Source organism: Scyliorhinus canicula, chromosome 5 (assembly GCF_902713615.1).
Source record: "Scyliorhinus canicula chromosome 5, sScyCan1.1, whole genome shotgun sequence".
NCBI classification, from domain to species: domain Eukaryota; kingdom Metazoa; phylum Chordata; class Chondrichthyes; order Carcharhiniformes; family Scyliorhinidae; genus Scyliorhinus; species Scyliorhinus canicula.
Window position 1 is genome coordinate 216,020,334 of NC_052150.1, and position 23,330 is coordinate 216,043,663.

Sequence of the window (23,330 nt, forward strand, 5' to 3'; positions counted from 1 at the left end):
TCCCCGTGTCTGCGTGGGTCTCAGCCCCACAACCCAAAAATGTGCAGGGTAGGTGAATTGGCCATGTTAAATTGCCCCTTAATTGGAAAAAAAGAATTGGGTACTTTAAATTTAAAATTTTTTAAAAAGATGCATAAAAAATAGGAGTAAGCCATTCGGCCCCTCGAGTCTGCTTCATTATGAAGATGGCTGATCATCAAGTTCAATACCCTGATCCCACCTTCTCCCCATGTCCCTTGATTCCTTTAGCCCCAAGAGCTATATCTAATTCCTTCTTGAAATTACACAACGTTTTGGCCTCAACTGTGGTAGTGAATTCCACTGATTCACCACTCTCTGGGTGAAGAAATTTCTCCTCACCTCAGTCTTAAAAGGTTTACCCCTTATCCTCAAACTATAACCCCTAGTTCTGGACTTCCCCCACCATCGGGAACATTCTTTCTGAATCTACCCCATCTAATCATGTTAGAATTTTGTATGTTTCTACGAGACACACTGTTCTAAACTCTAATGAATATAATCCTAACTAAGTTCGTCTCTCCTCATATGACATCCCAGGAATCAGCCTGGTAAACCTTCGCTGCATTCCCTCCATAGCAGGAACATCCTTCCTCAGATAAGGACACCAAAACTGCACTCAATACTCCAGGTGTGGCCTCACCAATTCAGTAAAACATCTCTATTCCTATACTCAAATCCGCTCGCTATGAAGACCAAAATACCATTTGCCTTCTTTGCTGCCTGCTGTACCTGCGTGCTTACTTTCAGTGACTGATGCATGAGGACACCAAGGTCTCGCTGAGTATCCACCTCTCTCAATTTACACCCCAATAATAATCTGCCTTCCTATTTTTGCGACCAAAGACCTCACATTTATCCACATGATACTGCACTTGCCATACATATGCCCACTCACTCAGCCTATCCAAATCCTGCTGGAACATCTCTGCATCCTCCTCACAGCTCACCCTCCCACCCAACTTTGTATCATCTGCAAATTTGGAAATACTACAATTAGTTCAGTCGTCCAAATCATTCATATATAATGGGAACAGTTGATTGATTGATATTTGTCACATGTAACGAAATACTGTGAAAAGTATTTTTCTGCAGCCGAGGAACGTACACAGTACATAGTAGACAAAAGAATAATCAACGGAGTACATTGACAAATGGTATATCAATAAGTTGGGGTCCTAGTACAGATCTCTTCGGCACCCCATTAGTCACCCCCTGCCAATTGGAAAAAGGCACATTTATTCCAACTTTTTGCTTCCTGTCTGCTAACCAGCTTCCTCTCCATCTCAAGACATTAACTTTACGTATTAATCTGCTATGGGAGACCTTGTCGAAGGTATTCTGAATATCCAAATAAACCACATCGACTGGGTCTCCCTGGTCAACTCTACCAGCGACATCTTCAACAAATTCTAGTAGATTTATCAATCCATGCTGTCGGATTATACCACTGCTTTCCAATATGAAACCCTTGATAATGGACTCCAGCAACTTCCCTACCACCGTCGTTATGTTAACCGGTCTATAGTCCCCTGTTTTCTCTCTACCTCTCTTTTTGAATAGCGGGGTTACATGAACTCCTTGCTCGGACTCTCACAGGGAAAAGGTCATCGTGCTTTCAGAACCAATAAGCAGAATTTCCACTTCCTGCTTTTGCTGGGGATTCTTCACTTTCTTTCATCTTTGAGGTGGAATCTGAAATTAGATATTTCTGCATTGCCCTGCACAAACTTGGCAGGAGGGGGGAAAAAAACAAGTATGTGCCTGCACGGCTAGGGTGCGTAATAATCAGAGAGGTACGAAAGAAAGAGAGAAATACTGCATCATCTCTAAAGACAGTGGAAAACTCTGCAGGCTGGGCCTCAATGTCAGGGGAAACAAAAGACATGGGGAACATTTCTCGTATTACAGTATCTGCTTCAGAACCATGCAAAGAAAGGGTCTGTAGCCCTCGCCAACCATGAGCCCAGAGTTCCCCATCGAAGATGGTTTCTGCTGCGTATTTGTTCTCAATTCAGAAATCCGGGAACGTCAGAAAACTTGGGGGGGGGGGGGGGGGATAGAGAAATGGGGGGTTGGAGACCATCTGGCCCATTGAGCCTCTCCCACACTTTTAGATGACCCTTTCCCACAATGGCACATGCCCTTCTATATCGGAGAGGCAAACCATCCCCCCCCCCCCCAATAAAATCCAAAATAAGGGGTAAACAATCTTTTCCAACCCCCTCAGGCTATTGAAAATCTCAAATCTTCCTGGTTAAAAGTAGATGATGTTAGAAACAGAGAACACATCATTCGAAAGGGAACAAAATAGGTCAGAGATCTGGTCCCAGGAAAGTCCTGCTGAAAGGCCGTGACCAAAACGGTGTTTAACTTTTCTCCGTAGGCAGATGCAGAAAAGCTGAACTCCATTTTGTTTCGATGCTACAAGGATGAGGCGACAAAGATTTAAAGGTTCTGGAAAAAAAAGAGTTACATGGGAGGATGTGAGAAAGAACTTTTTTTTTAAAACAATGCAGCGAGCGGTAGTGACCCGGAACTCGCTGTCTAATGTCACCACCATCCCAGATGACCATGGGCTGCTTTCCCCTTTGGAGGGGGGGGGGGGAATCGAGGATCGATCAGACCGCCGGTGATTTAACCTGAGGGTCACCACACCTCAGGAGAGGGGCGAGGCCGAGGAGGTGGGGCTTTCACCGTCTCCGAAGGTGATAGAAGCGGAGAAGATGAATGAGTGAATGAATTAGGTGGGCACTTAGGGAAATAAACTTGCAGGGCTATGCGGGTAAGAGTGGAGGATGGGACTGACTGGATGCTGAATGGAAAGCAGGCATAGACTCAATGGCCTCCTGCTGTGCCATAATAACTCTTCGGTGGCAATGACTCTCGGTACTAGCAATTTTTTTATATTCCAAATTCCCAGCAATCTTTTCCCCTCTAAAATCCTACTTTTCCTTAACAAAATATACAATTTCTGGAGATCCTGGGTCAGTTCCTCTAGACACATGACATAACATCCTGACCCAAAATGGTGAGAAAGAAGCTCAAAGGAAAGTTTTTTAAAATTCATAGTCCGGGCTTGGGCGTCGGTAGCTCGGCCCGCATTTATTAACCATCCCTAGTTGCCCATAGCAGCTGCCTTCTTGTGAAGGAGTGGCAGTAAACCTCCAAGTCGGGGCGGTGAGTGACTTATTGGAGGGGAACCTCCAGGTGGTGGGCTTCCCAGGTATCTGCTGTCCTTTGTCTTTCTGGATGGGAAGTGGTCATGGGTTTGGAAGGGGCTGTTGAAGGAACCTTGGTGAGGTTCCGCAGAGCATCCGAGGTCGAATGACCCTTTGGAAAAAAAGACACAGCCACTGTTGTAACAGTGCAGGCAAAACGTTCACTGCAGGCACTCAATGGCAAAGTGATAACCTCCAGATCATCAGTTTTATCATGGTGTTCATCGAGGGCTAAATATGGACAGGATACCAAGGAAAATTCTTTTGTCCTCAAATAGTGCCAAGCAATCTTTTATCACCTCCCCATCACCTCCACCCCACCTCCTACCTGCAGCCTCTAAGAAAATAGAACTCATCCACAAAGGGGGGAGGGGGGAAGAGAGAGAGAGAGAGAGATAGAGAGAGAGAGAACCACAGCACACAGGTGGATACGTGGCGTAAATAACCAAGACTGTCCCACCCACGTGTACATCCAAGGGCTTGTGGTTTTAGGGAGAATGCCCTCCTGCCCGAACGGCAAATGCAACTTCGGAACATGGTGCCAGAGACTGGGATCTGCAATTACAATAAAATACCTCCAGGGGGCAGCATTTCACTGTCAAAAAAAAACATTTTCTCTATTGCCCATTTAACTGGTAAAGACGTTTCGCTCAGAGTTTCTGCAGGAATATGGATAAAATTGCAAAATTCGATCTCACAAAATTACCAGCCACAACTACTTCCCCATTTCACAATGATAGAATGTTACTTATTTACAAGTAAGCCTTTGGAATGATCATAGAATTTACAGTGCAGAAGGAGACCGTTCAGCCCTCGAGTCTGCACCGGCCCTTGGAAAGAGCACCCTACTTAAGCCCTTGCTATTCCCATAACCCAGTAACCCCACCTAGCCTTTTGGACACTAGGGGGCAGTTGAGCACAGCCAATCCACCTAACCTGCGCATCTTCGGACTGTGGGAGGAAACCGGAGCAGATACGGGGAGAACGTGCAGACTCCACACAGACAGACAATGCAATGTGATAAACCAGCTCCCCGTGTCATATAAACCTCAAATTGGACTCCCCAAAATACTGAGAACACCAATGACACAAACACAGAATTGCTGATTCCGTCAATCAGTCAGTCATCATGTAACAGTGACCCTGATAACCAGATGTTCAGATTTTTAAGATAAAGATAGATAGTTTTTTGAAGAATAAAGGGATTGAGGGTTATGGTGTTCGGGCCGGAAAGTGGAGCCGAGTCCACAAAAGATCAACCATGATCTCATTGAATGGCGGAGCAGGCTCGAGGGGCCAGATGGCCGACTCCTGCTCCTAGTTCTTATGTTGCTGACAGATATCTTCCCAAATCCATAGTTGGTGGTGGTGGTGGTGGTGGTGGTGGTGGTTTGGGGGGTGGGGGGGGGGGGGGGGGGGGGGTACGCAAGTGGTAAAGCGATGAGGGGAGAAAAGCAAACCCGAAGGTGGCAGAGTCCACTCCTCAGGGATTCAAATACTGAATAGTCGACAGTATTCCTTTTTCGCAATAGTGCAGCCAAAGAATTGTGCGGCTGGATTTTATCAGCCGCCTGGCGGCAAACTGAGCGGCAGGGTAGCACAGTCTGCACGTTTTCCCCGTGTCTGCGTGGGTTTCCTCCGGGTGCTCCGGTTTCTTCCCACAAATCCCAAAAGACATGCTTGTTGGTTGAATTGGACATTCCGAATTCTCCCTCGGTGTACCCGAACAGAGTGTAAGCCTACTTGTGACACGAATAAAGATTATTATTGATTATGATATTTTACCAGTGTCAGGACAGGCCCTTGACATCTTCTCGCCACCACAGGATATTCCCAACTCAATGTTGGGAATCGCTGTGCCGTAACCACCTACCGGCCGGAGACAGGCAGCCACTTAAATCAATTACTTGGACAGTTATCGGTAACCTACCGCCCCCGCCGATATTTTACCAGTGTCAGGACAGGCCCTCGCCTTCTGTGTAGACGGCTGGGTAAAACCTTGGTGGTGGGAGCGGCAGGTAGAATTCCTTAATGGCCACTCCATCACCTCCAGAGGGTGCCCCCTCCCTCCCCTCACGTTGACAACAGCCTCCCGTGGCTTCAATGCTGCCACTAAATGGTTCACCCCTCCGGTTTCTGGGGCTGCCTGCTTGGCCGCCGCACGCTCCGGAAAAACAAACCTGCTCGGTTTCTGACGAGGCCTCAATCTGGTGGCTCCCTGCAGTCTCAGCGATGGCCACCTCCAATGGTGGCGCTGCCGAGCTGCCGGTCACTGATTGGGCCAGCAGCTCTGGCAGACGTGTCCCTGTCCTCAATCGGACGGCATCCCTGGCGGCAACTGCTCTTCGACTGTCTGCTGTTAAAATGCCACTCGGGGTTCTGTTGCCTGCCCGCGCGGACCTTGGGACCCACTTTCGGTTCCGGTATTGGGACGTCCCACCAGTTGGGCAATTCCACCCACAGAGTCATTGCGGCACAGCCATTCAGCCCTTCGAGATTTTATATACGCGAGATTGTGCACATTTCTTGATATCCTCCCCCCACACACAAGCGTCAGAAATCTCAAGACTGTGTGACAGGTTAATATTAGATCACGCCGTCAATTGGCGACAGGTTACCTGATATTTTTACTTGTTGTCAACCTCCTGCCGAGCTGGACCATGAAAGAGAGTCTTGCAAATAATAGACTGACAATAGTAAAACAAATTCCCTTTGAAACCAGAGAGACCCGATCTGTGTCCGTCCGTCCCCCCCCCCCCCCCCCCCCCCACCCGCAGCAGTTCACACACTCAGGGTACTGGGCAAAACGCTCTTCCCAAGTTCCTCTTGTTTAATGTTTCCATGCCACTGATTCTCTCAGAATAGATACAACAAACTGAAAATAGTTTTCATCATCTAATTTTTTCTTTAAGACAAACGGTGCATTGAGAATAAAAACAGACATTACCACAGTCCCAGAGGCTCCTCTTCCCCTTTGAGAGCCGACTGGTGGGTGATTTAACCGGACGGTCACTACACCTCACACGAGGGACAACCCCCGCGCTGTTGGTGTCGCTCTGCATCACAAACCAGCCGTCCAGCCAACTGACCCCATGTTAGTAATATCTAGTTCATGGTTCATATGTTTTAGAAAATAACCTTCTTAAAATAATATGACCTGTTTTTGAAGTACATAACCTTTTATGAAGAATACAACCTTTTTTGGAATATAACTGTAAGACACAAAGTATACAAGTAAAGCGGAGGAAGTGCATAAGACATGTGTATGTACATGCAGACTTGAATCTAAGCTAACGGTGCTCGTTTTATTTTTGTTAAGAAAAGGTCTTTTATATTCAGTAAAGTTTGCTTTGGTTTAACGTTGGTTAACATTAAGTTTTCAGATTTCTCTTTAAACGTTAACGGTCCCTGACCAGATCTTACCAACTGGTCGAGGTGAATAGTTTGGATGTATTTAAGAGGAAGCGAGGTACGCACATGATTAAGAAAGTGATCAAAGGATTTTATCAATAGTTAGGTGAAGAGGAGTGAGTTTGAGGTGCACCTCGCAAATGCTTCATTGACCAACTGAAAGGACAGGTCTCGCTGGCTGACACTGACTAATGGCTGTGGGGGCAGGAGGCCGCTGCCCAGAGACAGCTGGAAGGTGGGGGGGGGGGGGCCAGGAAAGCAACTTTGAAACAAACAGATGCGAGGCTGCTGAAGAAAGGCCCCGGCAAGTGAAGGTGCTCGTTCATACCAGAGCAGGACGTCCTGCGCTCCGAACTGTTCCAAAAGCTTGCATTCCCCCCACCCACCCCCCTCCCCTTTCATCACCAATGACCGTGCCAACTATCACACAGTCTTCCCGTGGTCTTCAGCTGCAAAAAACATGCCCTCGTCATCCTGAATTGGTTCAGTCATTGGTTTGCTATTTAACAAGTACAGCATTCTCTTGGATGATAGAAATCTGGATTTATTTCCTTTGAAAGGTGATGGGGTCAATTGGAGTTTTCACGGTCATGATCGCGAAGATTTTTGTTGGGTATGGGGAGATATGGAGTAAGGGAGCTAAATGCGCACAAAGCAGCCATGTTCAAAGTGAATGGCTTGAGGGGCTATATGCCCACTCCTGTCCTGATATTGCCACGACGTTTAAAGAAAAAAAGTGCAGAGGTTGCTACACTTCTTGCCTTCCCTTGCTGCATTTAACCACAGGGTTTTTCACCTAACTGGCCATTGCTTGTAAGTCCCAACTCCCCCCCTCAAACTAAAATTCAGGCTAGTTTACCAGGTGGGCCGCATTCCATCCTCACCTGTTACCCACAAGGGTCCAAATTTAAAAAATAATGATTTAGTCTTTATCGGAGATCTGGCTGCGCACAATTTAGCTGCTGCCTTTCCTATATTAGAACAATGGCTACATTTCAAAAGTACCTCAGTGGCTGTCAAGACGTACAGTGTCATGAAAGGAGCTGCACAAAAGCAAGTCTTTCATTACTGAGGAGTTAAATCCCGGCATTGCCCGACAACTGGATCTATAAAATGACAATAGCCCCCTCCCCCCAGTACCTGTGGGCGATTGCAGGCTTCGGCCCCTCTCCTTTACATCGGGGAATGTCTTCGTGAAGAAAAGCCAACCCGCAAGACATGGTCTCCGCGATGTGACCAAGTTCATTCCAGCTGATCACATTTCCCTTCAGATAATCAGACAGCGAGCCCTGTGTTCAGAAAAAAACCAAGACGAGGTTAGCGGATTCGGGTATGGCCCATCGCTGCGCCGGAAGTGCAACTTACTGGAAAAATGTGGAATGGTTCAGCCCTTGTTTATTTATCTTCCCTACTTTTCTCCCTCAAGCTTAGGACAGGACAAATACTCTGGGGTTCCGGTTTCTGGTTGGAGTTTGATGACACCTGTTACCGGTTCACAAGAGCAGACGGCAGGAGAGGGAAGAGTCAGACTCGCCTACCGGATTTTTACATTTTCACCCTCGTTTTCAAATCCACTCCCCACGGCCTTGCCATCTCTGTAACCTCCTCCAGTCCCATAACCGTCAGAGGTCATCGGCACTCCTCGGATTCTGGCCTCTGACACAACAACCTGTTGAAGACGATCAGCCGAGTTTGTAATGTGGCTCGTTTGCACTTGAGTTCATGACGCAAAAATGGGCGGAGTTGTAAATAGCAAGGGGGAAGGCCTTACATGACAGATCAATAAAGACGGGCTGGTTAGTTGGGCAGAACAATGGGAAATGGAATTGTACCCTGAAAAGTGAGGGGTGATGGATTTTGGGGAGGACTAACAAACCGAGGGACTACACAATGAACGGCAGAACGCTAGCAAAGACAGAGGATCGGAGGATCCTCGGGGGCATGTCCATAGATTCCTGAAGGCTGCGGGACTGCTAGATCTGGGCGGCATGCTAGCACAGTGGTTAGCACAGTTGCTTCACAGCTCCAGGGTCCCAGGTTCGATTCCCGGCTTGGTGCACTGTCCGTGCGGAGCCTGCACGTTCTCCCCGTATCTGCGTGGGTTTCCTCCGGGTGCTCCGGTTTCCTCCCACTGTCCGAGACAGAGAGAGAGAGAGAGAGAGAGAGAGAGAGAGAGAGAGAGAGGGAGATGGAAAGGATTAGGGAGGGAATTCCAAACTTGGGGCTTAGGCAGCTGCAGGCTTTGTGAGAAATGGTGGGAAAGATTGAGGATGCGCAAGAGGCCAGGATTGGAGGAGCGCAGACATCCTGGGCAGCTGCAGGACTGGGGGACATTTGGAAACAGGGACCGGATTTCTATTTTACTTATTTGTTTGAAAGTATTTTTTTCCAAAAATCTCCAATAGTTTTACAATTTTGAACAACTTCATAAAACACCCCCAACCTACCAAACCCCCCCCCCCCCCCCCCCACAACAGTCAACGGTAACCAACTCCTGAAAATGCATGATAAACACACCCAACAATTGGAGAACGCAAATTTCACCTTTTCCAGGGTCAAAAACCTCAGCAGGCCCCCCGCCAAGCCGAGGCACAGGGTGGAGAAGCTGACCTCCACCCCAACAGGATGAGCCATCAGCGAGGCGAAGGTAAAACACCAGCCTGCCGCTCCAACACTCCGAATATGGCTTCTATGGATCGGGCTCCATGTCCACATGTAAAACCCCCGAGATGGTGCTGAACACCGTCCTCCAAAACCTTCCAGCTTTGGGCAGGACCAAAACATATGTACATGATTTACAGGGCCCCTCCCACACTGCCCACAGACATCCTCCACCCCCTCCAACAGCTGACTCATTCTAAACTCTGTGAGGTGCGTCCCGTACTTCACCTTCAGCTGTGTCAACCCCAGCCTCGCGCACAATGTCGAGGCATTAACCTCTGCAGCACCTCACACCACAAACCCTCCTCCAGCGCCACGCCCAACCTTTCCTCCCACTTTGTCTTAACCCTCCACCCCCCCACCCACCCCCCTTGACAGCACCACCTCCAACAACGAGGAGGCAGGCGCTATCGGAGGAAGGTCTTGTTCAGCTTCCTCTCCAAGTCCTCCACCTGCATATACCTAAAACCTTTACCCTTGCCTGCCCAAACCTCTCGCCCAGCTCCCCCAAACTCGCAAAATCTCACTCCCAGAAAAAGATCCTTCACTGGCTTAATCCCCCTATCTTCCCATCCCGGGAACCCTCACTAAATACTTCCTTGGGGCCATCGGGAGCGGCGCCGTTGCCAGCACCTGCAACCCGACCCCCTACAAGAGCCTGCCTCCAGGGCAGCACGGCGGTGAGCACTGCTGCCTCACGGCGCCGAGGGCTCAGGTTCGATCCCGGCTCTGGGTCACTGTCCGTGTGGAGTTTGCACAATCTCCCTGTGTTTGAGTGGGTTTCGCACCCACAACCCAAAGATGTGCAGGCGAGGTGGACTGGACATGCTAAATTGCCCCTTAATTGGAAAAAATGAATTGGGTACACTACATTTATAAATTTTTTTACAAAGAGCCTGCCTCCATCTTCACCCACAAAGTCTACCCCCCTCCGCTGCCCTTTCTGCTCCATCCCCGAACCTTAGAGGTGGGAATTTTAGAATGAGGTGCTGCCAGCCTGGCAGTCAGTGTGAACACGGAGGTCGGGAGGTGAATCACGCCCAGTCTAATGCCTGCAACGTCCTTACCCGCTCATGAAAGGAGGAGATAAGCCAGAGCTCCATTTCGAGGTTCGATCCACGTTTTTCAGATCCGATGTAGCGGAGCACATTCTCATGCTTCATTCCGGGAGTGGTGTAAATATCCCGTTCATTCTGCCAGGATAGCTTGTCCTTTCAAAAATAAAAACACAGAAAACAATAAGTGCTTCAAATAACACAGAAATTAGTCAATAATCTATTCCTGCTACAAGAGTAGCATAAAGGTTCGCTGTCTTCAGTGGAGGATCCTGACCTCGCCCTCCTCTCTCTCTCTCTCACTCCTCGCTGTCCTGGGGCAGCTGGCTTGTGGTTCCCCGTCACCGAAACTCACCCAGCTGGTCACGGTCTTGTCCACGTGAGGCAGACGGGTCATTCGGAGAGCCGGTGTAGACACGGCAGGCCAAATGGCCTCATTGTGCCCCTCAGCAATTCCTCGATTGGGTGTTGTCAAGCTTCCTAATAGAGGCAGCAGGGTAGCAGGGGCAGCAGGGTAGCATGGTGGTTAGCATAAATGCTTCACAGCTCCAGGGTCCCAGGTTCGATTCCCGGCTGGGTCACTGTCTGTGTGGAGTCTGCACGTCCTCCCCCTGTGTGCGTGGGTTTCCTCCGGGTGCTCCGGTTTCCTCCCACAGTCCAAAGATGTGCGGGTTAGGTGGATTGGCCATGCTAAATTGCCCGTAGTGTCCTAATAAAAGTAAGGTTAAGGGGGGGGTTGTTGGGTTACGGGTATAGGGTGGATACGTGGGTTGAGTAGGGTGATCATGGCTCGGCACAACATTGAGGGCCGAAGGGCCTGTTCTGTGCTGTACTGTTCTATGTTCTATGTTCTAGATGGCATTGCCATCCGGGCGCAGCCCAGTCCTCACTGTAAATTCTATGATTCCCCACCGGGCACTCATTTCGTGCTACAGCACCCAGTGACGGCTGATTTTCTCCCTCCCGCGCACAGGGTCACCGAGACTAATTTCAATCCCGCCTTCTGCTCCCAACAGGAACATCAGCAGGTACAACATGGAGTGATGGTCAAAAGTGACATCTTCCTACTTCGTGCGCGGCTCTGGATCCCGTCAGGGGCGGAAACAGTCACCGTTCGCACAAGTGGAGATTTGTTTTTTTTTTGAATGATACATTGCAAACAAAACACTCAAGAGGCTGAATAAACATGACCACCTCTGCAATACCACAACTCACGGTTAGTGAGATCAGAAAGTGCACAGGCCACATCGTCTGGCAGTACAGCTCAGTCTGACTGCTCAGGGCCACTGTTTAAAAATAAGGGGACACCTGTTTAAGACAGAGATTGGGCAAAATACTCTCTCAGAGGTTCGAGTGTCTTTGGGCCTCCCTTCCTCAAAAGGCGGTGGAAGCAGAGCCATTTTTTTTTTTTTTAAACGGCAGAGGGACATAGATTCTTTGTAAGAGAGGGGGGTGGGGTGAAAGGTTATCAAGAGTAGGTGGGAACGTGGGGTTGAGGTTACAATCAGGTGAGCCATGATCGTATTGAATGGAGGAGCAGGCTGGAGGGGCCTAGTGGTCTACTCCTAATTCTACGCTCGTGTTCAGCTCAGCGAGCCACACAATGCAGGGAACTCCGACAGAATTTGTTCCATTACTAGTGCCACTGTCACCTCTCATGAATAACCAGAGTCCCACAAGGTTATTTCAATGTCCCAGACTGGTTTCTATTTTCTCCTTTCTCCATGCCCCTTCACGATGCACGGCAGCAACTCCCCAGGACTCCTCAGACAGCACCTTCCAAACCTTTCACCTCTGCTACCTAGAAGGACAAGGGCAGTGGATGCATGGAACACCACCACTTACAAGTTTCCCCTCCAGAGAAGATGGTGTGGTGCTATCACTGGACTGGTGACCCAGAGACCCAGGCAAACCCTCTGTGGGCATAGGTTCAAATCCACTGCTGGTGGAATTTGAATTGAATGAATAAATCTGGAGTATTCAGCCCGTCTCAGTAATGCTGACCATGACGTGTATCAGATTGTGGCAAAAAACCCATCCGGTTCACTCATGTCCTTTAGGGAAGGAAATCTGCCACCCTTACCCGGTCTGGCCTAGATGTGACTCCAGACCCACAGCAATGTGGTTGACTCTTAACTGCCCTCTGAAATGGCCGAGCAAACCACTCAGTTCACGCATTGCTGCCTACGGCGCTGAGGACCTGGGTTTGAATCCCGGCAATGGGTCACTGTCCGTGTGGAGTTTGCACATTCTCCTCCTGTCTGCGTGGGTTTCACCCCCACAACCCAAAGATGTGCAGGATAGGTAGATTGGCCACTCTAAATTGCCCCTTAATTGGAAAAAATAATTGGGTACTCTAAATTTATTTTTTTTAAAACACTCTGTTCATGGGCAATTAGGGACGGGCAACAAATGCCGTCCCAGCCGGCGACGCCCACATCCTATGAAAGAGTCAAGAAAGCCATGCTCCATCCCGGCTTGGAACATTTATCGCTATTCCTTAACTGGGGCTGGGTCAGAACACAGAAACTTTCTTTCCAACAGAAGGGTGGGTGGTCAGAAAACAAATGGCCTGCCGAGGTTCAAGAAGGCAGCTGACTACCACCTTCCTTCTCAATGGAAATTTTGGACGAGTAATAAATGCCGGCCGAACCAATGTAAAGTGAATAAATAAATTTAAAAATACACAAAATCTCCATGTTGCAAACTTCAAGCTTTTCACCTCGGCTCTTCTCCACACAAGGACAGAAGAATCGGCCATGTGACCTTTGAACCTGCTCCACCATTCAATGGCTGATCTTCAACTCCATTTTCCTGTCCACTCCCCATATCCCTCAATTCCCTGAGACGCCAAAAATCTGCCCATCGCAGCCTTAAATATATTCAACGATGGAGCATCCAAAACCTTCCGGGATCAGAATTCCAGAGATTCAAATTCCTTTGAATGAAGCGATTCTCCCTCGCTTCCGTTCTAAATGATCGGCCCGCCCTCCCTTATCCCGAGGCAGTGCCTCGTGTTTTAGATTCCCCGGACAGCGGAAACAATCTCTCAGCGTTCACCCTACCTAGTCCCCTCAGAATCTGGAGGCTTTCAATGAGATCACCTCCGATTCTTCTAAACTCCAGAGAATATAGGCCCAATTTGCTCATCCGCTCAACATAGGGCAGCACCCTCATCCCAGGGACACATTGAATGAAGCTTTGTTGTGCAACCTCCAATGCAAGTGTACCCTTTCTTACATGTGGAGACCCAAGCTGCAGTGCTATTACAACAGATCAACAATAATAGGGCAGCACGTTGGCGCAGTGATTAGCACTGCTGCCTCACGGCGCTGAGGTCCCAGGTTCAATCCTGGCTCCGGGTCCGTGTGGAGTTTGCACATTCTCCCCGTGTTTGCGTGGGTTTCGCCCCCACAACCTAAAGATGTGCAGGGTAGGTGGATTGGCCACCCTAAATTGCCCCTTAATTGGAGAAAATGAATTGGGTACACTAAATTAATTAAAAAGACAACACCCAGCCCAAATTTCCGTACAATTTATTGGTTAAATTGTGGTTGATCGGAATCAATAACAGGCTTAAAGCTTCAGTGCTTGTGTGGACCGTAGCAGTATTGTGCCTGCAAAGACAGCACTGAATTCCAATCTACCAAAACACATCTAATTTACTTTCATATGGCACGTTTCTGAGCTGAAGTAGAAAGTGTTCTCCTAACCTCTGGGCAAAGGAAACCTGAAGAAGCGAATTAGAACGGAGACAGTGAAAAGGGTCCTCCCAAGTTTCTGGATGTGGAACCACTTTAGCAAATAATGTTTTGCTGTCGTTCACACTGTTCTGTTTTTTTGGATGTGTCTAATTGCTGATCTAACCATTAAAGTTGCTGTCGTATGAAGGTTTGGAGGCTGGCTGTTGGATTGGTTGATGTAGAAAACCTGGCACGATTTGTCCATCTCTCAGCAAAGTGGCTTTGAGTTGACTGAAATCCAATTGCATCCACATTATTCTGTACCAAAGTACTCTGCACACTCAGCCCAATTTTCTCTTTTTTAGTCAACAACCTTCCACCGGTCATCGAGAAAACCAAACCTTCTGGAAAGTCACCTGGGCGTCGGTAAATTTTTCAACCCTTCCACCCAGCAATATGCATGAGCTGGTTACAAAATCTACTAAATCATCTCTCTCCCTTTCAAAGAATCTTCCATTATGTATTCATCAACTGAATACCAAATGCTAATCCCTGTGCTGGTCTGAATTTTATGCTCAACCCCACATTCCCGCCTACGCCCGATAACCTTCTCCCCCACCCCACCCCTGCTCATTTTTCTGTCTTTGTTTAAGAATCTATCTAGCTCTGCTTTAAAAAATTCAAAGGCTCTGCCTCAACCCCTTTTTGAGGAAGAGAGTTCCAGAGTCTCACTGTCCTCGGAGAAAATCCTTTCCCTCATCTCAATCAGGTCCATCTCTTACTCTTCCAAACTCCAGCGGCTACAAGTCAAGCCTGTCCCACCTTCCCTCATAAAGACAACCCTTCCATTCCAGGTATTAGTCTGGTAATCCTTCTCTGTACTGCTTCCAATGCATTTTATATCCGTCCTTGATGAAGAAAACCAATTCTGTACACAATACACCAGATGGGTGGTCTCACCAAAGCCCTGTACAACTGAAGCATAACCGTCTTACTCTTGCAATCAATTTCCCATGCAATAAATTAAAGCATTTGAGTGTGGCACAATGGCTAGCACTGCTGCCTCACAGCTCCAGGGACCCAGGTTCAATTCCGGCCTCGGGTGACTGTGTGCAGTTTGCACTTTCTCCTCGTGTCTGCATGGGTTTCCTCCCAGTCCAAAGATGTGCAGGTTAGGTGGATTGGCCATGTTAAATTGCTCCCCGGACAGGCGCCGGAATGTGGCGACTAGGGGCTTTTCACAGTAACTTCATTGAAGCCTACTCGTGACAATAAGCGATTTTCATTTCATTTTCAAAAGGTTAGGTGAGGTTACTGGGTTACGGGGATAGGGTGGAGGTGAAGAAAAAAAAAGAAGAAAAAAAAAAAGAAAAATCGCTTATTGTCACGAGTAGGCTTCAAATGAAGTTACTGTGAAAAGCCCCTAGTCGCCACATTCCGGCACCTCTTCGGGGAGGCTGGTACGGGAATTGAACCGTGCTGCTAACCTGCCTTGGTCAGCTTTAAAAGCCAGCGATTTAGCCCAGTGTGCTATACCAGCCCAGGTGTGGGCTTAAGTAGGGTGTTCTTTCCAAGAGCCGGTGCAGGCTCGATGGGCCGAATGGCCTCCTTCTGCACATTCAGCCCAATTTTACCTTTTTTAGTCAACAACCTTCCACTGGCCATCACTGTAAATTCTATGATTAGCTTCCCTCATTACTTACTGTACCTGCCTACCAACCATTTATGATTCATGCACTTGGGCTCCTTTTTCCAAATCCTTGCTACCTTGCCCACCCAGATGAAGGATGAAATCAATCTCTCCACCCCCACAAAAAACTCCTTCGGTAGAAACACCAGCAAACACACGGAATAGGAACAGAAACCTCGGTAGAATATTTATCTTCACCGATTGGACTCGGCTTGCCAAAGACAGAGGGCGGCTAACCCACCTCTGTAGACGGGTAGGCTGATACTGCCAGGGTGCCAGGCTGCAGGCTAATACTGCCAGGGTGCCAGGCTGATACTGCCAGGGTGCCAGGCTGCAGGCTGATACTGCCAGGGTGCCAGGCTGATACTGCCAGGGTGCCCGGCTGATACTGCCAGGGTGCCAGGCTGATACTGCCAGGGTGCCAGGCTGATACTGCCAGGGTGCCAGGCTGATACTGCCAGGGTGCCCGGCTGATACTGCCAGGGTGCCAGGCTGATACTGCCAGGGTGCCAGGCTGATACTGCCAGGGTGCCCGGCTGATACTGCCAGGGTGCCAGGCTGATACTGCCAGGGTGCCAGGCTGATACTGCCAGGGTGCCCGGCTGATACTGCCAGGGTGTCCAGGTGACACCAGCGGAACCAGGGCACCACCCTGCCCAAACGGCATGCGGCTGGGGGCCTCCGATCTCCTGGGAGACTCCCACAAGTGCAGTTCCATCTCGTCCCCGTTTGTGGGGACCAGAAGCTGAACGGCGCTCGCCCGAGGTCTGTGAGGCAAAGGGGATGGACCCCAAAGACTCAGGTGCCTCGGGAATCTGCACATTGCTGCCTCGCTCCAATATGCAGATTTGCCAAAAAGTGATCCGGCCCACAATGAGTGGGATTTACATCGCAACATCTGGTGGGATCGCGTTAGATCTCGCGAGACATTGCGAGCCAGGTAGATCCCAGAAGCGGGGTCTCCCGGCTTTTATTGGCCATACTGCGCCGCGGCGAGTTGCTTTTCCGGCGTAGCGTGGCCATAGGATCGCTCCCCAAGTCCCTAAGGCAGCGTTAGGCAATCTAGGCTAGTGAGTGGGCTGCTCTCTTAATTCCCCACGTCCCCAAAAATCTGTCTATCCCTGCCCAAGATGTATTCAACCCTCTAGTGGAGAGAATTCCAAAGATTCACAACACTTCAAGTGAAGAAATTTCTCCTCATCGCAGTCCTAAATATTTGGCCCTTTATCCTGAGGCACTGCCCCCATGGTCAATATTCCCCAGCCCAGGAAACAATTTCTCCGTATCTCCTCTGTCGAGCTATTCGGAATCTTGAATGGTTCAATGATATCACCTTTCATTCTTCTAAACTCCATGGAATATAGAGCCAATTTATCCAGCCCCTCGGCATAGGACAACCTTCTCATCCTAGGGACCAATTTAGTGAACCTTCGCTGTACCCCCTCTAATGCAAATATACCCTTTCTTAATATGGAGATGGACACCGCACATTGTATTCGTGGTGTGGTCTTATCAAAGCCCTGTACAATTATAACAAGACTTCTTTGTTCTTTTCCTCCATGCCCCTTGTGCCAACCTACCACTTGCCTTCACAGGGCAGCAGGGTAGCATAGTGGTTAGCACTGTGGCTTCATAGTGTCAGGGTCCCAGTTTCAATTGCCCTCTGGGTCACTGTCTGTGCGGAGTCTGCACGTTCTCCTCCGGGTCCTCTGGTTTCCTCCCACAGTCCAAAGACGTGCAGGGGTAGGTGGATTGGACATGCTAAAATTGCCCTAAAGTGTCCAAAAAGGTTAGATGGGGTTATTGGGTTACGGGGGATAGATTGGAAGTGAGGGCTTAAAGTGGGTTGGTGCAGACTCGATGGGCCAAATGGCCTCCTTCTGCACTGAATGTTCTATGTTCAAAGCAATAATTACTTGCTGCAGTTGAATGCTAACTTTGTGTTCCTTGTAGGGCAGCATGGTAGCATGGTGGTTAGCATAAATGCTTCACAGCTCCAGGGTCCCAGGTTCGATTCCCGGCTTGGGTCACTGTCTGTGTGGAGTCTGCACGTCCTCCCCGTGTGTGCGTGGGTTTCCTCCGGGTGCTCCGGTTTCCTCCCACAGTCCAAAGATGTGCGGGTTAGGTGGATTGGCCATGCTAAATTGCCCGTAGTGTCCTAAAAAGTAAGGTTAAGGGGAGGGTTGTTGGGTTATGGGTATAGGGTGGATACGTGGGTTTGAGTAGGGTGATCATTCCTCGGCACAACATCGAGGGCCGAAGGGCCTGTTCTGTGCTGTTCTATGTTCTAAGACTAAGTCTCATCCAGTTCAAACTTGTACACAGGCCCACATGACGGTATCCAGGATGAATCGGTCTTTCCAGGGGTGCAGGATAGGCATGGGCATTGTGCAGGGAGGCCGACATACATGTCCACATATTTTGGGCATGTCCAAGGTTTTTTTTTGGAGTGGGATGGGGGGGGGGATGGAAGAGAGAGAGAGAGAGAGAGAGAGAGAGAGAGAGAGAGAGAGAGAGAGAGAGGGTTTGGGTAGGATATAACATCGAAGAGTTTGGGGGTAACAGCAGCTCCAAGTCCGGAGGTGGCAATATTTGGGAGTGTCGGAGGATCTGAGAGTGCAGGTGGGGGAGATAGGCTGACGAGTTGGCCTTCGCCTCCCTGATTGCCCGCAGCTGGAGTTTGTTTGTGCTGGGGTATTGGCAGAGTTCCTGCACTTAGAGAAAATCAAGTTCGCCTCTCGAGGTGCAGAGGAGGGAGTTCACCTCGAGGTGCAAGCTGCTCATTGACTTCTTTAAGGAGTATTGAGTCTTCATCAATGAGAGGGGGGGTCATTTTCTGTTTGGGTTAAAAGTAAACAAATGGGAGGTTGGCAAAGGGGTGGCAGCGGGTACGGAGGGAGTTTTTTTAGGTGGTGAGTAAGGACATTGTGCCTGTTTGCTGTTGCTGGGGTTGCTCATCTCCTTTGTTGTATATATTTGAAAATGTCTCCAATAAAATGTATACATATATTTTTTAATTCCTGCATTCATCACAATGTAAATGGAGAAGAATGACTATAAGGACGTACTGGCGCTGGAGGGTGTGCAGAGGAGATTCACTAGGTTAATCCCAGAGTTGAGGGGGTTGGATTACGAGGAGATGTTGAGTAGACTGGGACTGTACTCATTGGAATTTAGAAGGATGCGGGGGGGGGGGGGGGGGGGGGGGGGGGATCTTATAAAAGCATATAAAATTATGAAGGGAATAGATAGGATAGATGCGGGCAGGTTGTTTCCACTGGTGGGTGAAAGCAGAACTAGGGGGCATAGCCTCAAAATAAGGGGAAGTAGATTCAGGACTGAGTTTAGGAGGAACTTCTTCCCCCAAAGGGTTGTAGAATCTATGGAATTCCTTACCCAGTGAAGCAGTTGAGGCTTCTTCATTAAATATTTTCAAGATCAAGATGGATATTTTTTTGATGAATAAAGGGTTATGGTGTTCGGGCAGAAAAGTGGAGCTGAGTCCACAAAAGATCAGCCATGATCTCATTGAATGGTGGAGCAGGCTCGAAGGGCCTGGTGGCCTACTCCTGCTCCTAGTTCTTCTAATATTACATTTGAGGTGAATGATAATTACATCAGGATTAATGGAATGTATTGTTGGCAATGTTGTCGTCTTATTTTGAAATCTGGCATGCCACATTCCGGCGCCTGTCCGTAACAGCCTCCCCGAACAGGCGCCGGAATGTGGCGACTAGGGGCTTTTCACAGTAACTTCATTGAAGCCTACTCGTGACAATAAGCGATTTTCATTTTCTTTTCATTGAGAGATGCGTGTGTGGTGGTCTGTTCCAGGCGAACTCAGTCACACACTGGAGAGTTTTTAGTTTTCTATTTGTTCATCAAGTATTCACACCCACCATGGTTTGTGCCCATGGGAGTACGAGTTTTCATGCGAGCTTTATGAGAGAACTGGTCTTTAAGCCAGAACTGGTCTCTTGTTGGGTTTTCACAAAACGTTTGTCTCCTTGTGGACGCGGTTCAGCCTCTGAAGCTTCCTCGCGGTTGCGCGGCACTGTCGAAGGATAAGTGCAAGGATCCAAAAAAGCTGGTGTGACTTTGAGCAGTACTGGAGTGGATTATCGAAGTCCTGGTGCCTGAGAAGGCCTGCATTTTCCTCGATTTGCTGAACTTCCCGGAGGGGGAAAACGGTAGCACAATGGTTAGCACAGTTGCTTCACAGCTCCAGGGTCCCAAGTTCGATTCCTGGCTTGGGTCACTGTCTGTGCTGAGTCTGCATGTTCTCCCGTGTCTGCGTATGTTTCCTCTGGGTGCTCCGGTTTCCTCCCACAGTCCAAAGATATGCAGGTTAGATGGATTGGCCATGCTAAAATTGCCCTTAGTGTTCAAAAAAGGTTGGATGGGGTTACTGAGATAGGGTGGAGGTGTGGGCTTAGGTAGGGTGCGCTTTCCAAGGGCCGGTGTAGACTTGATGGGCCGAATGGTCTCCTTCTGAACTGAAAATTCTATGATTCTGAGATTCTAGGGTTGTGCGCTGTGGTGAATGGATATGGGGAGCAATGTGTGACAGGATGGATAGGTAAGCAAGCACAGCCCAAGAGCCAATACGAGGTCAGCAAGAACAGTGATGATAGAGGAACGGGACTTGCTGCAAGTTGAGACTTGAGCAGTAGGGTTTTGCAAGACCTCAAGTTTACAGGGGGCCAACCAGGGCTGTATTGGAATAGTCAAGTCTAGGAGCATAAATTAAAGTTGTAAGATGTTCAAGCCAGTTCTGGCAAGGGGTTTTGAACCACATGGTGATCAACTAAAGGGACGACAATGGCACCTTTGTCTCAATAAATCGCTTTGAAAGTAAAAGCACGGTACAAAAGATTTGCCAAACTCTTACCTGAACAGGGAAGATTTTTACAGCCACGTAGTCGTTCATTAGCCGCGCCTTCCAGACACAACCGAACCTCCCTCTGGCTTTTATCTCGAGTAACTGGAGAGGCTTCAGGCCTTCCAGGGGTGACGGAGAGGGCAGACTTGTGTCCTGTACAAAATACAATTCGGGCAAGAGTGGTCACACACACACACACACACACTCCAGTGGGAAACTTTAAATTATGATGTATCAAAGTTTCTAACATTATAATTGAGGGAATACATAGAAAAGAGGGCAAGGGACAGAAATAGATGGAAACAGGTATGTGCGGGACTGCACAAGAGAGAAACAGATAATCTGAAGAGGCAGAGAAAGAAAGCAAGTTATTAGACTAACCCCATCAGAAAGCAGCTTCGTTCCAGCAAAGAGTGTGTGGTCTTTTCTCTTCAGATGCTGACTCCCCCATGTATTTCCAGCACATTATATTTTTCATATAGGGAGCCACCATTTGGCCCGTCATGCTCAGCAATGATCTCGCTTCACTTGGATCTAACGATATTTTCTTTCCTCGTACCCCCACAACCCACCCCCGTCCTTGTCAAATAGATCCCTTTTTAAACATTGCTGTAGTCTCAGCCTCAGCAGCCATAGCGCTACAATAGTTTTCCACGAGGAAAAAATAATTCTTCCAAATTACCCAGAGTCTAATCCTGACTTTCTCAGCTGAGCGCGTAGCAGCTGGCGTGGGGCAGGCGCGCACAGCTGAGGAGAGAGAGATAGAGAGAGATAGAGATAGAGATAGAGATAGAGAGAGAGAGAGAGCAGCAAGGTAGCACAGGGATTAATAATCATAATTTTTATTACTGTCACAAGTAGGCTTACATTAACACTGCAATGAGGTTACTGTGAAAATCCCCTAGTCGCCACATTCCGGCGCCTGTTCGGGTACACAGAGGGAGAATTCAGAATGTCCAATTCACCTAACAGCACGTCTTTCGGGACTTGTGGGAGGAAACTGGAGCACCCGGAGGAAACCCACACAGACATGGGGGAGAATGTGCAGACTCCACACAGACAACGACCCAAGCCAGGAATCGAACATGGGACCCTGGAGCTGTGAAGCCACAGTGCTAACCACTGTGCTACCATGTCGCCCTGACAGATGAAATGTCAAAATCCACCTGCCCTCTTGGGCAGATGTACGCAACCATTTTGAGGCAAGTGGGGATAAATTACTTCACGTCTTGAATCCGTGGAATACCCCAGAGCGCAGTGGATGCCGGAATACTGAACAAATTTGGGGAGAGGTAGATCAGTTTTTAATTAGTAGCGATATAGATTGATTGGTTTTTAATTAGTAGCGGGATGAAGGGCTATGGGGAGCAGGCAGGAAGGTGGAGACCAGGCCATGAGGAGGTCAGCCATGATCGTATTGAATGGCGGGGAGGGCTCGGGGGCTGAATTGCTCACACCTCTTTGGGCCAGGCTGTGGGAGTGAGCGGAGCTACGTCTTCTTTCTTTTGTCTGTTTTCACAACCAGGACAGATGAAGCATTAAACCACGACCTATTCAATTTGAGTGGGGACGGAAGATTCTGTGACAGGACTCCAGGGGGCCTGGTCAAGACACCTTCCTTCACAACAAAAAAAAATCAACAGACCATCCAGATATCCCCTCGCTGCTCATGGGATCTTGCTCTGTGCAACCACGTATAACAACATAACCACAGTCACAGAATGTTTTGGGGGGGGGGGGGGGGGGGGTCATCTTTTCACCATTTAAAGCTGCTGCCTACAGGTCACAGACGGCGAGGGTTACTAACCTCATTCATGTCCACATGTCCGTATGGAGGCTTACGATGGCGGTACATCCAAAAGGCCAGCAGGATGATCATGGACAGGCCAGTGATGGGAAGCAGGGCATACACCAGAATGTTCAGCAGCGAAGGAGTTGGAGGCGGTGGCTCAAACACAACTGGGTGGGGAAAATGGAACTTGAGAAAATAAAATTCAGCATGTGCGTCACCCCCCGCTACACACACAAGTGCATGCGCGCACAAACAAACACGCACGTGAGCAACAGACATTAGATTTAGCACAAGCCCACGCATTCTGCACACACGAAGGTTGACAACGAGCAATCATTGGGCAGGTATTGCAGGTCATAGAGCTTGCTTCCTTCTTGGCAAGTGGCAGATAGACAGGGCACCAGTGGTTGAAAGTCTGTCAGAATTCCCCCCCCCCCAACCCCAACTTACATCCTGGGTGCTGAAACCCCTGTACATTAGCACTCCCTGTTCTTAACCAGGGCAATGATGGATGTATACAGCAAGGATCAAGCATTTCCTCGTCACACCATGGGTTTCCTTCACTCAACAAAAGAGGTCATGATAGGTGGGAACTAGAAGTGATTTGACAAAGAATTTGAAGACACAAGACAAGGGGAGTGTTAATGATAAGTGTTAAAGACTAAAGGAAGTACAGATAGTGGCGTAAAGGTAAGAGATGTTAACAGCAGAACAAGGGTGTGTGTGTGCTCTGCGTAAGTGACAGATGGCCCTGTGGGGGCAGGGAGAATGCACAGCCTAAAGTTGTTGAATTCAGGCTTAAGTTCAGGAAGCTGTACTGTGCCTGATCGGAAGATGAGGTGCTGTTTCTTCAGTTTGTGTTGGGCTTCACTGGAACACTGCACTAGGCCAAGGATGGACATGTGGGCAGGAGAGCA

The 23,330-nt window shown here is 48.8% G+C and overlaps 1 protein-coding gene across 3 annotated transcripts in view; it reads right to left on the bottom strand.

The window, feature by feature from the left end:
• Positions 1 to 23,330, bottom strand: part of acvr2ba (activin A receptor type 2Ba) — a 184,531-nt gene that overhangs the window by 15,369 nt on the left and 145,832 nt on the right. For all 3 annotated transcript variants that reach the window (XM_038798486.1, XM_038798487.1, XM_038798485.1), the window contains exons 4-7: positions 22,429 to 22,580; positions 20,631 to 20,774; positions 10,379 to 10,522; positions 7,791 to 7,939 (exon numbers count right to left, since the gene is read on the bottom strand). In XM_038798486.1, the coding sequence (XP_038654414.1) occupies positions 7,791 to 7,939; positions 10,379 to 10,522; positions 20,631 to 20,774; positions 22,429 to 22,580 (589 nt within the window). The remainder of the gene's footprint in view (positions 1 to 7,790; positions 7,940 to 10,378; positions 10,523 to 20,630; positions 20,775 to 22,428; positions 22,581 to 23,330) is intronic.